This window comes from Nerophis ophidion, linkage group LG04 (genome assembly GCF_033978795.1).
Source record: "Nerophis ophidion isolate RoL-2023_Sa linkage group LG04, RoL_Noph_v1.0, whole genome shotgun sequence".
In the NCBI taxonomy this organism is placed as follows: domain Eukaryota; kingdom Metazoa; phylum Chordata; class Actinopteri; order Syngnathiformes; family Syngnathidae; genus Nerophis; species Nerophis ophidion.
In genome coordinates this window covers 85,771,246-85,786,245 of record NC_084614.1, presented here as the reverse complement: position 1 = coordinate 85,786,245, position 15,000 = coordinate 85,771,246, and the positions used below count along the sequence as shown (strand labels likewise).

Genomic DNA, 15,000 nt, shown 5'->3' with positions numbered 1-15,000 from the left:
CTCCCCAGCTACTTCGTCTAGCTCTTCCCGGGGGATCCCGAGGCGTTCCCAGGCCAGCCGGGAGACATAGTCTTCCCAACGTGTCCTGGGTCTTCCCCGTGGCCTCCTACCAGCTGGACGTTTTATACGTATTTTTATAAATGTCTAATGATAATATCAATAAAGGATTTTAATCACTGCTATGCTGAAATTATAACTAATATTGATACTGTTGTTGATAATATTCATTTTTGTTTCACTACTTTTTGGTTTGTGTCTCCTCTCAATTGCTCTGTTTATTGCAGTTCTGAGTGTTGCTGGTTCAGGTTCGGTTTTGGAATTGGATTGCATTGTTATGTATTGCTGTGTAGTGGTTGAAAATCGATTTAAAAAAAAAATGAGAATCGATTCTGAATCGCACAATGTATTCGAATCGATTTTTCCCACACCCCTAATATTTATACATGTGCAAGGGGGAAGTCCACGGGCTGTTAGAACGCCTAACGATGCCTAAACGCTCCATAGTAGCAAACTCCTCTTTAGCAACGGTCGATTTAGCCGCGTCGAGACGGCGCACGAGCGCAAAAACTGGCGGGCCCACAGTGGGAATCAATCAATCAATGTTTATTTATATAGCCCCAAATCACAAATGTCTCAAAGGACTGCACAAATCATTACGACTACAACATCCTCGGAAGAACCCACAAAAGGGCAAGGAAAACTCACACCCAGTGGGCAGGGAGAATTCACATCCAGTGGGACGCCAGTGACAATGCTGACTATGAGAAACCTTGGAGAGGACCTCAGATGTGGGCACCCCCCCCCCTCTAGGGGACCGAAAGCAATGGATGTCGAGCGGGTCTAACATGATACTGTGAAAGTTCAATCCATAGTGGCTCCAAGACAGCAGTGAGAGTCCCGTCCACAGGAAACCATCTCAAGCGGATCAGCAGCGTAGAGATGTCCCCAACCGATACAGGCGAGCGGTCCATCCTGGGTCCCGATGTTCAAAATGTTCAACGCCATGTTTAGTGTCCGCGGTGGAGAAAGCGGGAGTGGTTAACGACGGAAAATCCGCCAGCAAACGCTGAAAAACGTCACCAGATACCGAATAATTAGCGTGTGTTAACGGTCCAAGTCCCCCTGCCTTACATGTAAAAGATGAAAAATAATAATAATAATAATAATGGATTAGATTTATTTCGCGCTTTTCTATTGTTATATACTCAAAGTGCTCACAGAGAAGTGGGAACCATTCATTCATTCACACCTAGTGGTGGTAAGCTACATTTGTAGCCACAGCTGCCCTGGTGTAGACTGACGGAAGCGTGGCTGCCAGTTTGCGCCTACGGCCCCTCCGACCACCACCAATCATTCATTCATCATTCATTCACCGGTGTGAGCGGCACCGGGGCAAAGGGTGAAGTGTCCTGCCCAAGGACACAACGGCAGCGATTTGGATGTCAATAGGTGGGAAGCGAACCTGCAACCCTCAGGTTTCTGGCACGGCCGCTCTACCCACTACGCAAAAGACACGGCATCAATCAATCGGCGGTTAGCAACATCAACAAGCAGTCCGTTAGCACACAGAAAATCCGCGCCAATAATGGGGACTGTGATGGCGGCGATGATCAAATTCCACTGGAAATTACGTCCATTGAAGCAAACAGTCACCAACCTGGAGCCGAAAGTGTCGATTGATGAGCCGTTGGCGGCCCTCAGCAGCGGCCCGCAGCCACCTGTCGCCTTGTCCGCGTTTGTGGCAGGTAGCAGGCTGACTTGCGAACCGGAGTCCACCAGGAAACGTCTCCTTGACGACCAGTCAGCGATGAAAAGCCGCTTCCTTGTTTCGCCGGCGCCCACAGCCGCTACTGAACGCCGGCGTTGGAGTTTCCGGGGGCCGTGAAGGAGCAAGGAGGGACACACCGTCGGGCTTTGGCGCCAAAACGTTGATGGAAGAAGCACTGGCCAGTTTCGCGCCTTTTCCGGGTAGTGACTCCCGCCACCACTGCTGGGTCGGCGTCCTCCGCCGTCTGCAGCGGGGGCGCTTCCACGCTCTGCACGGCAAACCGTCTGGAAGCCACCAGCACCCGGTCAGCTTCTTCAGCCAAGCCCCGGTAATCGCGGGAGGCCAGGGAAGTGGAGTTAGCTAGCGCTGCACGGGCTGCAGGTGGAAGCCGCCGCAAGAAAAGATGCGGGAAAATGAACCCGCCTTTTCCGGTTCCCAGCAGCGACAGCATACTGTCCATCAAATCCACGGCGGTGCCATCGCCCAAACCCGGCAGGGAAAGAAGTCTATCCGTCCTCTCAGCGTCAGTCAGAGTGAATCTTCGAAGCAGGAGATTCTTGAGGGCGGTGTACTTGCCGCTCTGTGGAGGGTCTCGCAACAGCTGCATAGCGCGGCGAGTAGTCTCCTTGTCGAGGGCTGTCACCACCAGGTGATACCGGGAGTCGTCGCCGTCGATTCCCCGTAGGTTGAAAAGTGACTCGATGTGCTGGAACCATGATGCTGGGTCGCTCTGCCAGAACTCTGGAAGTTTGCAGTTTGCTGGAGTCGCAGTTTGCTGGAGCTGGGGCGACATGGCCGATGAAGACCTCTCTTCCGCGTGAAAACAAAACCAATGTGGCGAATGCAAGAAACAGAACGTTGTCTCTTCAATGTCTATATCTACTGTACAGATTTACTTTAGAAAAGAGAAGTGTTGGGTACCTCCATTGTTGCCTTGTTTGTATTTGACTTTATTTGACGTATTTTTAAAAACGTAGATGTTTTCTTTTTAAATCTATTTCTGAAAACTCTGAATCAGGATGGCTAGGAATCCCGATTCGAATGTGAATCGAATCAATAAATACCCTTCTGGTTTTAAATCCTCATGGCAAGCTCCAAAGGGGGCAGAATGTTTTCAGAATAAAAGTTGAAGTCAGTTTCTTGTGACCGTTTCAGGCGCCGGGCCTTGGCGGCCATTGTGGGCGTGTGGGCGGTGGCCTCGCTCATCTCCTTCCTGCCCATCCATCTGAAGCTGTGGTTGTCACAAGACGCGGAGGCGCTGCGCTGTCTGGCCAACGAGCGATGCTGCGACTTCAACACCAACGCGGCGTACGCCGTGTCCTCCTCGCTGGTCTCCTTCTACCTGCCGCTGGCGCTCATGATCTTCCTCTACTCGCGCGTCTTCCAGGAGGCGCAGAAGCAGCTGGAGAAGATCCGAGGGCGGGAGCGGCAACTCCAGCAGCTGCGTCTCGACACCCGGGCGGCCACCGGCGAGCCCGGGCCGACCGCGGAGTCGACGGAGGCGCCGGAGGCGCCGGAGGAGGACGAGGGCTGCGGTTCCAAGCGGGTGAAACTGAGTCTGAAGGAGCACAAGGCGGTGAGGACTCTGGGCATCATTATGGGGACGTTCACTCTCTGCTGGCTTCCCTTCTTCATCCTCAACATCCTCATCAGCGTCCTCAGCCTGGGAGACATCAAGCTGCTCTTCAGGCTCCTCAACTGGTTGGGGTACTCCAACTCCGCCTTCAACCCGCTCATCTACTGCCACAGCCCCGACTTCAGGCACGCCTACCAGGAGATCCTCTGCATGCGATGCAGACGGCGCCGGAAGGGGCGGGGCACGGGGCGGAGACGCGGGAACGCGGGCGCCGGGGTAAGGCCCCACAGTCGGCTGACCCAGACATCCTCCACGGGGGAGGCTCTGGAAGTGTCCGCGGAGGACAGTTCAAACAGCGAGAGCTGTGATGAAACACTGTTTACTCCGCAGGCTTGACTTTCATTCACTCTGTGTTCGGACGGTACTTCTTATTTTAATACTTTGGAACGATGGGCATTTCTGGGTGTTGTTGATGAATGGCTTTCGCTTTGCATGGTAGAGTTTTAACCGGCACTTGCAGGTGTAGCGACGAATCGTAGTTACTGACAGCGGTTTTCTGCTGTGTTCCTGAGCCTATGTAGTGATATCATTTACACACCGATGTCGCTTTTTGATGCAATACCGCCCGTAATATCATCACATACCTGCAGTGATTCCTCCAACTTCGCCTTCAACCCGCTCATCTACTGCCACAGCCCCGACTTCAGGCACGCCTACCAGGAGATCCTCTGCATGCGGGGCGGACCGCGCCGGAAGGGGCGGGGCACGGGGCGGAGACGCGGGAACGCGGGCGCCGAGGTCAGACCCCACAGTCGGCTGAACCAGACGTCCTTCACGGGGGAGGCTCTGGAAGTGTCCGCGGAGGACAGTTCAAACAGCGAGAGCTGTGATGAAACACTGTTTACTCGGCAGGCTTGACTTTCATTCACTCTGTGTTCGGACGGTACTTCTTATTTTAATACTTTGGAACGATGGGCATTTCTGGGTGTTGTTGATAAATGGCTTTCGCTTTGCATGGTAGAGTTTTAACCGGCACTTGCAGGTGTAGCGGCGAATCGTAGTTACTGACAGCGGTTTTCTGCCGTGTTCCTGAGCCCGTGTGGTGATATCCTTTACATATTGATGTCGCTTTTTGATGCAGTACCGCCCGTAATATCATCACTTACCTGCAGGGATTCCTCCAACTCCGCCTTCAACCCGCTCATCTACTGCCACAATCCCGACTTCAGGCACGCCTACCAGGAGATCCTCTGCATGCGGGGCAGACCGCGCCGGAAGGGGCGGGGCACGGGGCGGAGACGCGGGAACGCGGGCGCCGGGATAAGGCCCCACAGTCGGCTGACCCAGACGTCCTCCACGGGGGAGGCTCTGGAAGTGTCCCCGGTGGACAGTTCAAACAGCGAGAGCTGTGATGAAACACTGTTTACTCGGCAGGCTTGACTTTCATTCACTCTGTGTTCGGACGGTACTTCTTATTTTAATACTTTGGAACGATGGGCATTTCTGGGTGTTGTTGATAAATGGCTTTCGCTTTGCATGGTAGAATTTTAACCGGCACTTGCAGGTGTAGCGACGAATTGTAGTTACTGACAGCGGTTTTCTGCCGTGTTCCTGAGCCCGTGTGGTGATATCCTTTACACATCGATGTCGCTTTTTGACGCAGTACCGCCCGTAATATCATCACATACCTGCAGTGATTCCTCCAACTTCGCCTTCAACCCGCTCATCTACTGCCACAGCCCCGACTTCAGGCACGCCTACCAAGAGATCCTCTGCATGCGGGGCGGACCGCGCCGGAAGGGGCGGGGCACGGGGCGGAGACGCGGGAACGGGGGCGCCGAGGTCAGACCCCACAGTCGGCTGAACCAGACGTCCTTCACGGGGGAGGCTCTGGAAGTGTCCCCGGTGGACAGTTCAAACAGCGAGAGCTGTGATGAAACACTGTTTACTCCGCAGGCTTGACTTTCATTCACTCTGTGTTCGGACGGTACTTCTTATTTTAATACTTTGGAACGATGGGCATTTCTGGGTGTTGTTGATAAATGGCTTTCGCTTTGCATGGTAGAGTTTTAACCGGCACTTGCAGGTGTAGCGACGAATTGTAGTTACTGACAGCGGTTTTCTGCCGTGTTCCTGAGCCCGTGTGGTGATATCCTTTACACATTGATGTCGCTTTTTGATGCAGTACCGCCCGTAACATCATCACTTACCTGCAGGGATTCCTCCAACTTCGCCTTCAACCCGCTCATCTACTGCCACAGCCCCGACTTCAGGCACGCCTACCAGGAGATCCTCTGCATGCGGGGCGGACCGCGCCGGAAGGGGCGGGGCACGGGGCGGAGACGCGGGAACGCGGGCGCCGAGGTCAGACCCCACAGTGGGCTGAACCAGACGTCCTTCACGGGGGAGGCTCTGGAAGTGTCCCCGGAGGACAGTTCAAACAGCGAGAGCTGTGATGAAACACTGTTTACTCCGCAGGCTTGACTTTCATTCACTCTGTGTTCGGACGGTACTTCTTATTTTAATACTTTGGAACGATGGGCATTTCTGGGTGTTGTTGATAAATAGCTGTCGCTTTGCATGGTAGAGTTTTAACCGGCACTTACAGATGTAGCGATGAACTGTAGTTACTGACGGCGGTTTTCTGCCGTGTTCCTGAGCCCATGTGGTGATATCCTTTACACATGGATGTCGCTTTTTGATGCAGTACCGCCCGTAATATCAGGTTGTTATCCTGATATATCCATGTTATTACGGACCGTAGATGGTGGAATCCCTAAATTCCTTGCAATAGCTGGTTGAGAAATGTTCTTCTTAAACAATTTGCTCACACTTTTGTTCGCAAAATATTAGTTTGTACTGTCGCACTTTAAAATGTATCTCAATGTTTACAGTACATACGTGCCAACCCTCCCGATTTTCCCGGGAGACTCCCAAATTTCAGTGCCCCGCCCGCAAATCTCCCCAGGGCAAACATTCTCCCGAATTTCTCCCGATTTCCACCCGGACAACAATATCGGGGGGGGATATCCTTAGCGTCCTCTCTCACCTGAAAAGGAGACTATCATATACGTCTCCGTTATCCATAGGTTCATCTATTACCCATAAAGTAAGCCGGGACGTTAATACACCGACACAATACATCCACAATTCCCATCATGCATTGCTTCAAAACTACGGCAAGTGGTAATGTCCAAAAAACAACATAACAGAGACGGAGCCGAAGAACCAAGACCAGACAACGGCGACGACCAGTAAGAAGAAAAGAAGTACGCTTGCCAGTTCCAAAGTGATTGGGAAAAGAATTATAATTTCAGTTCATCCAGGACAGCTCGAAGGGGAAGAGGTATGCTGCCTGCAAGTTTTGTAGATAGAACACGGTGGATGAACGGATACTTGAAAATATACACTCCAAGTTCCACATTTGCATCGTAAAGTCATGCCCCGCCTCACTCTCTCGGCTTCCGTCTGCTCCAGCGTCTCACCCTCTGTTTGTGCTCACTTCTATAAGCAACAGTTCATCCTCTGTATATTCAGCTTCGAAAAGATATGGTTGTGAATCTTCATTTGTCCAAGAAACGCCGTCTTTGTTGTCTGTTACCAAGTCTGCCATGATTGTAACACACTCGCGTTTGTTTCCAGGAGTAGGGACACACATGTTTTGCCCGAAGTCGGTAGTGCGCTGCTATGGAAACGGAAATAAATGCCAGCATGGATTAAAATGATCAAAATACAGTAAATATTGTACATATTGTTATGAAGATGTCTGTTACTACATATATATGTATATATATATATCTATATATATATATGTGTACTATATATATATATATATAGTACATATATAAATACATATATATATGTGTATATGTATATATATATATATATATATATATATATTGTACATATTACATATTGTTATGAAGATGTCCGTTAATACATTATCTATATATATATATATATATATATATATATATATATATATATATATACTTGCAGTGTGTATATTGTACATATTATATATCAGTGGTCCCCAACTTTTTTGTATCCGCGGTCCGGTCAACGCTTAATAATTTGTCCCGCGGCGGCTTTTTTTTTTTTTTTCTTTGTCATGAAAAATTGACGTTTTTGTCATTAAAAAGGGAGGTGTTTGTGGTCGGTGCACTAATTGTAAGCGTATATTGTGTTTTTTTTGTTGATTAAATAAAAATAAAAATAAAAAACAATTTTTATTTTTATTTTATTTTTTTTTTTTAATAAAAATGAATAAAAAAATATTCTGCGGCCCGGTACCGGTGGTTGGGGACCACTGTTATATATTGTTATTAAAGTGGTCAGTTATTACTTTACATATATACTTGCAGTGTGTATATTGTACATATTACATATTGTTATGAAAGTGTCTGTTACTACATGATATACATACTTGCAGTGTGTATATATAACGTTGATGGAGGGTTTTGAAGTTGTTTAGAGGACTTTGACTTCCATTATGCGCATCTTGAAAGCATTTTTAAAGTCTTTAAGTTTGTAAAAAAAAAAAAAAAAAAAAAGACGTGTGTTCCAGTCCGTCACACTTAAGGATCATGTTTTGTTTTGTCACGTTATGTTTTTGATTTTGGACAATCAGTCCCGTTTTGCACTTCCTGGTTTTGTTTGTTTCCATGCCAACCTCATTAGTTTTCACCTGTTCTCAGCCTCACCTGTTTTCTCTAATCATCCCAGCTATTTAAGTCACTCTTTTTCTTGTCTTCCTCCTGGGATCTTCTCACATGTGCACGCACCCTACCCATGCTGTTCCAACCTTCACGTCCTCGCCCACAGTCTCATGCCGAGTAAGTTTATGTATTCATGCCACAGTGCTAGTTTTGTTTTGTATGTTCATAGTTCGTTCATGCCAATCGAGCAAGTGTTTTTGTTTCCTGTTTATGTTTTGTAGCCAAGTTTTATACCTCCTTGTGAGCGCCCTTAGTTTGATTATAGTGTTTCTTTATTTCATAAGTCATATACCTGGATTCATGCCTGACTCCTCCCACGTCATCCTTGCATCGAGGAAGCACAAACATCCACAGCCCAAGCCTGAGACTGTCCCTCATAATGATTGTCAACCATGGCCAAAATGCCAGAAAAAGTGCAGTTCCCCTTTAACGTTTTAATGTTGTTACTAATATTCATAATCGAGCCCCCGGCTATTTTAAAAATGGGACAAGTTTGGCGAGATTTCGACGTCCCCTCGTCAGAAAATGACTTTTAGAATAACTTGCAATGGCAAAGACCAAAATGTTTACAGTACAAACGAATGGCAATTGTTGTTGTTTTTTTAAATATTTGCAATGATAACGAGGGCCCGCTTCACACAGAGGAGGTAATTAGGTTGCTAAACCGAGACGAGTGACCGGAATGTTCCATGTGTACGTGGAGCAAAAGCTGGGGTAAAGAGCTGCAGCCTAATAATTACAGGTTTGACTCTCTCCGTGTGTGTGTGTGTGTGTGTGTGTGTGTGTGTGTGTGTGTGCTCTTGTATTTCTACTCTTCTTGAGACATCAACAAGGAAAAGTAGCTTCCATATGAGGAGTTGTGAACAAGTGAGGACATAAATCATGGTCCCGATACGGAAAAACCATAGCATCTAAAACAGAATGTCTCGTTAGCACCCCCTGCTGGTGAAAACTATCAAAATGAAGGTGGTCGCAAAAAGGAGGGATTTTTCATGTAGTGTGTCGGTTTTAAAAGTGCTTCCCCTCTGGTCAACATATGAAATAACAAGTGTGTGGAAGAAATTGAAATGCACCCCCTTTGGCCAAAATGTATTAAAAAAATATATATATATGTGTATATAGAGACATACTGTAATAACTTGAAGAAGATAATGAAGATTAAAAATAATAACTTATTAGTGATTCCTAGAGCTCAAAAAAAGTCTGCGGGCTATAGAGCGTTTTCCGTTCGGGCTCCAGTACTCTGGAATGCCCTCCCGGTAACAGTTCGAGATGCTACCTCAGTAGAAGCATCTAAGTCTCATCTTAAAACTCATCTGTATACTCTAGCCTTTAAATAGACCTCCTTTTTAGACCAGTTGATCTGCCGCTTCTTTTCTTTCTCCTATGTCCCCCCCTCCCTTGTGGAGGGGGTCCGGTCCGATGACCATGGATGAAGTACTGACTGTCCAGAGTCGAGACCCAGGATGGACCGCTCGCCTGTATCGGTTGGGGACATCTCTACGCTGCTGATCCGCTTGAGATGGTTTCCTGTGGACGGGACTCTCACTGCTGTCTTGGAGCCACTATGGATTGAACTTTCACAGTATCATGTTAGACCCGCTCGACATCCATTGCTTTCGGTCCCCTAGAGGGGGGGGGGGGGTTGCCCACATCTGAGGTCCTCTCCAAGGTTTCTCATAGTCAGCATTGTCACTGGCGTCCCACTGGATGTGAATTCTCCCTGCCCACTGGGTGTGAGTTTTCCTTGCCCTTTTGTGGGTTCTTCCGAGGATGTTGTAGTCGTAATGATTTGTGCAGTCCTTTGAGACATTTGTGATTTGGGGCTATATAAATAAACATTGATTGATTGATTGAATCATTAATTAATTAATTAATAATAATAAAATAATATTGTATATACCCAAAAAAAGTTGGCATTTTTCAGAGGTCTCGAGAAGGTTACAAATACAAGACTGTGTGTGTGTGTGTTTGTGTGTGTGTGTGTGTTGGAGCTGACCTGGGGACAACAACGCCCCCCAGTGGAGGTGGACGGTCAGACTGCAGGTACACAAACACCAACCGTTAGTCAGTTTCATTAACGTCCTGCCAGCGCGGCAACAACACACAACAACAGCAGTCACGTTTTCGTCTACCGTAAAGCAGTTCGTCTGCCGTAAACAGCAATGTTGTGACACTCTTAAACAGGACAATGCTGCTATCTGCTGTGCATGCATATGTGACAATAACATCTACGGCTATTAGAGCAGTGGTTCTCAACCTTTTTTCAGAGGTGTAGCCCCTGTGAACATTTTTTTTAATTAAAGTACCCCCTAATCAGAGCAAAGCATTTTTGGTTTGAAAAAAAAAAAGATAAAGAAGTAAAATACAGCACTATGACTTGGGATTGGGGCTCTTTAGCACCGCCCTATGTGATGTACTACCCCCCCCCCCCCCCCCAGGGGAGAGGGGGCACAGAGCAGAAAAGAAATGGCAGATCAACTGGTCTAAAAAGGGGGGTCTATTTAAAGGCTAGAGTATACAAATGAGTTTTAAAATGGGACTTAAATGCTTCTACTAAACAGTGTCAACACACTTTGAGTTCCTTAGAAAAAAGGTAAAAAAAAGCGCTTTACAAGTATAAACCATTCACCATATTTACAACCGTAGATTTTACCGTCAAAAATTGGCAGCTCAGTCAACAGCATTTTAATGCGAAAAACACTAGTCGACGGTTTAGCTCTGTTGGTAGAGTGGCCGTGCCAGCAACTTGAGGGTTGCAGGTTCGATTCCCGCTTCCGCCATCCTACTCAATGCCGTTGTGTCCTTGGGCAAAGCCACTGTACCCACCTGCTCCCGGTGCCACCCACACTGGTTTAAATGTAACTTAGATATTGGGTTTCACTATGTAAAGCACTTTGAGTCACTAGAGAAAAGTGCTATATAAATGTAATTCACTTCACTTCACTAGTCCCCAATTTATAGTAATATGCTGTAAAGAACAACGTAAAAGGTATTATCCATCCATTTTTCTACCGCTTATTCCCTTTGGGGTGGCGGGGGGCGCCGGTGCCTATCTCTGCTACAATCGGGCGGAAGGCGGCGTACACCCTGGACAAGTCGCCACCTCATCACAGGGCCAAATTTATTGTAATTTTTATTAATTTAATGCGGAGTTTGCTGTAAAGTTATGTATTTTTTTATTTATTTTATTTAGACAAAAACATGTTTGGATTGCAAGATAAAATTCTGTAGTATTTATTGCAATATTGGATAGTATTAAAGTTGAAAAGGTAGGCAATTTCAAGCGGTACATATATTTTTTTTCTGTCAAAATGAAAAAAATTAATTATATTTATATTTACTGTCATTGCAAAGTTTGACGCACGGGGGCGCCACTGACCGCGGTCGTCAAGGGTTTGTTTGATATACTCTGATTTTAAAAAAAAAAAGTTTTTATATTGATTTTTCTTAAACAAGACACTTAATGTAACCTAAATGTATTTCTGCGACCTAAAAAAAATGTATACTTTTGAATAAGTATAGTAAATTAATGTAAATAAAAAGATGATTTAATTATTTGCAATTTCCGGTTTAGATTTCTGTGCGGTTTCAAAATGAATATTGTATTCTCAAGTAAAGTTTTTTTAAATTTTTTTTATGTAATATTTTATATGACATTGTTATTCAAATAAAGTTTACGAAAAGAAAATCCTGGTAAGAGTGACAGCGTCTACGAACATGACGTCATACTTGCCAACCTTGAGACCGGGAGGTGGGGGTTGGGCGAGGGGCGTGGTTAAGAGGGGAGGAGTATATTTGCTATCCATCCATCCATTTTCCTACCGCTTATTCCCTTTGGGGTCACGGCGCCGGTGCCTATCTCAGCTACAATCGGGCGGAAGGCGGTGTACACCCTGGACAAGTCGCCACCTCATCGCAGTATGTGTAGAAATCTTTATTTATAATTAAATCACGTGTTTATTTTTCAACAAGTTTTTAGTTCTTTTTATATCTTTTTTTTTCCAGATAGACCACTACAAATGAGCAATATTTTGCACTGTTATACAATTTTAAAAATCAGAAACTGATGACATAGTGCTGTATTTTACTTCTTTATATTATTTTTTTTTTCAAACCAAAAATGCTTTTCTCTGATTAGGGGGTACTTGAATTAAAAAAATGTTCACAGGGGGTACATCACTGAAAAAAGGTTGAGAACCACTGCGCTAATAGCCGTAGATGTTATTGTCACATATGCATGCACAGCAGATAGCAGCATTGTCCTGTTTAAGAGTGTCACAACATTGCTGTTTACGGCGGACGAACGCCTTCCTGTGCACTTAAGATGTGACTTTAAGGTTTTACTACTTACGTATAAAATACTACACGGTCTAGCTCCATCCTATCTTGCCGATTGTATTGTACCATATGTCCCGGCAAGAAATCTGCGTTCAAAAGACTCCGGCTTATTAGTGATTCCTAGAGCCCAAAAAAAGTCTGCGGGCTATAGAGCGTTTTCCGTTCGGGCTCCAGTACTCCTGAATGCCCTCCCGGTAACAGTTCGAGATGCTACCTCAGTAGAAGCATTTAAGTCTCACCTTAAAACTCATCTGTATACTCTAGCCTTTAAATAGACCTCCTTTTTAGACCAGTTGATCTGCCGCTTCTTTTCTTTCTCCTATGTCCCCCCCTCCCTTGTGGTCCGATGACCATGGATGAAGTACTGGCTGTCCAGAGTCGGGACCCAGGATGGACCGCTCGCCTGTGTATCGGTTGGGGACATCTCTACGCTGCTGATCCGCCTCCGCTTGAGATGGTTTCCTGTGGACGGGACTCTCGCTGCCGTCTTGGATCCGCTTTGAACTGAACTCTCGCGGCTGTGTTGGAGCCACTATGGATTGAACTTTCACAGTATCATGTTAGACCCGCTCGACATCCATTTTTTTCGGTCCCCTAGAGGGGGGGGGGGGGGTTGCCCACATCTGAGGTCCTCTCCAAGGTTTCTCATAGTCAGCATTGTCACTGGCGTCCCACTGGATGTGAATTCTCCCTGCCCACTGGGTGTGAGTTTTCCTTGCCCTTTTGTGGGTTCTTCCCAGGATGTTGTAGTCGGAATGATTTGTGCAGTCCTTTGAGACATTTGTGATTTGGGGCTGTATAAATAAACATTGATTGATTGATTGGCTTCACGGTGGAAGAGGGGTTAGTGCGTCTGCCTCACAATACGAAGGTCCTGCAGTCCTGGGTTCAAATCCAGGCTCGGGATCTTTCTGTGTGGAGTTTGCATGTTCTCCCCGTGACTGCGTGGGTTCCCTCCGGGTACTCCGGCTTCCTCCCACTTCCAAAGACATGCACCTGGGGATAGGTTGATTGGCAACACTAAATTGGCCCTAGTGTGTGAATGTGAGTGTGAATGTTGTCTGTCTATCTGTGTTGGCCCTGCGATGAGGTGGCGACTTGTCCAGGGTGTACCCTGCCTTCCGCCCGATTGTAGCTGAGATAGGCCCCCGCAGCCCCGAAAGGGAATAAGCGGTAGGAAATGGATGGATGGATGATTGATTGATTGATTGACGAACTGCTTTACGGTAGACGAAAACGTGACTGCTGTTGTTGTGTGTTGTTGCCGCGCTGGCAGGACGTTAATGAAACTGACTAACTATAAACCCACATAAAAAACCAAGAACTCGCTCTCGATCATTCTACAGTTATAACGTCATTGGGCAGGCACTCTGTTTATATTGTGGGAAAGCGGATGTGAAAAAAGGCTGTCGACACGTCACTCGGGTCCGCATGGAGCTGGAGGGGGCGTGGTCTCCAGCTCCGCCTGAATTTTGGGAGATTTTTTCGGGAGAGGCGCTGAATTTCGGGAGTCTCCCGTTGGCAAGTATGCATAACGCTCGTAAAACAAGTTGACGGAAGTGATGTAATTTTTGCGCATGCGGGGAAAGATGGTGTCTTCCGGTACCGATCGCATATTGACATGCATCGATAACTTCTAAGGGTACGCAGCATCGAGCGCTACTGCCTACTGGCGCTGACGCCATCTTGGAGTGGTGATCCCCTCCACTCAGTGCTATTCATTTGGCAGGAGCAATGAACTGTTAGCGCATTTATTTCATTTTACCTCACTGAATACTAATATTTTCACGCATTATTTTGTCATACGTGTAGCTATGATAAAGGACACATGTTTTTGGCGGGTTTATTATTCATAGTTTGCATAACAGCCATAGAATATTCGTATATGCTATAAGTGAACAGATCAAAACTGGGAATATAATCCCAGAAAAGGGGAAAAAAACGGTCAGCTATTTTAAAGTTGAAGAAACAATATGTTTAGGTTATAAATACATGTGTATATCTTACATAAACAATGTATGAATACATTTTTAAGAATATATTGATTTGTAATTGTTTTTGTTTATTTATGTGTTGAATATACATGTTACCCAACAGGGAAATGGACTTAAAAAAACTAAATTTTTTAAAATTATCTAGATTTTTAACTGTTTTTGTTAACTTATGTGTTTAATATACATTCTACACCGATATATACATTTTATTCTTACATGATATTTGCGTATTTTTATCTGTATTATTAAAATACTATTTTAGATTAGGGACAATTTACCCGACTGGCAAATGGACCAACAATTTTTACTTACCAAAACCATTTTCGTGTATAATTGTTTTTTTTTAAATATATTTTTAACATACACGTTACCCAACTGGCAAATGGAGTAAAAAAAAATAAAAATAAAATAAATACAAAAATAAAAATGTGGGTTTGTAATTGTTTTTGTTTATTTATGTGTTCAATATACACTTTATCCAACAGGCAAATGGACGAAAAAAAACTAAATTTTTAAAAATTATTTAGATTTTTAACTGTTTTTGTTTACTTATGTGTTTAATATACATTCTATACCAGTATATACAGATTATTCTTACATGTT

At 45.6% G+C, this 15,000-nt stretch overlaps 1 protein-coding gene across 1 annotated transcript in view; it reads left to right on the top strand.

The window, feature by feature from the left end:
- Window positions 1-7,071, top strand: part of LOC133552111 (beta-2 adrenergic receptor-like) — a 50,997-nt gene extending 43,926 nt beyond the window's left edge. The window contains exon 4 of the mRNA XM_061899452.1: window positions 2,924-7,071. Coding sequence (XP_061755436.1) covers window positions 2,924-3,740 — 817 coding nt within the window. The 3' untranslated portion in view covers window positions 3,741-7,071. The remainder of the gene's footprint in view (window positions 1-2,923) is intronic.
- Window positions 7,072-15,000: the final 7,929 nt, after the last annotated feature.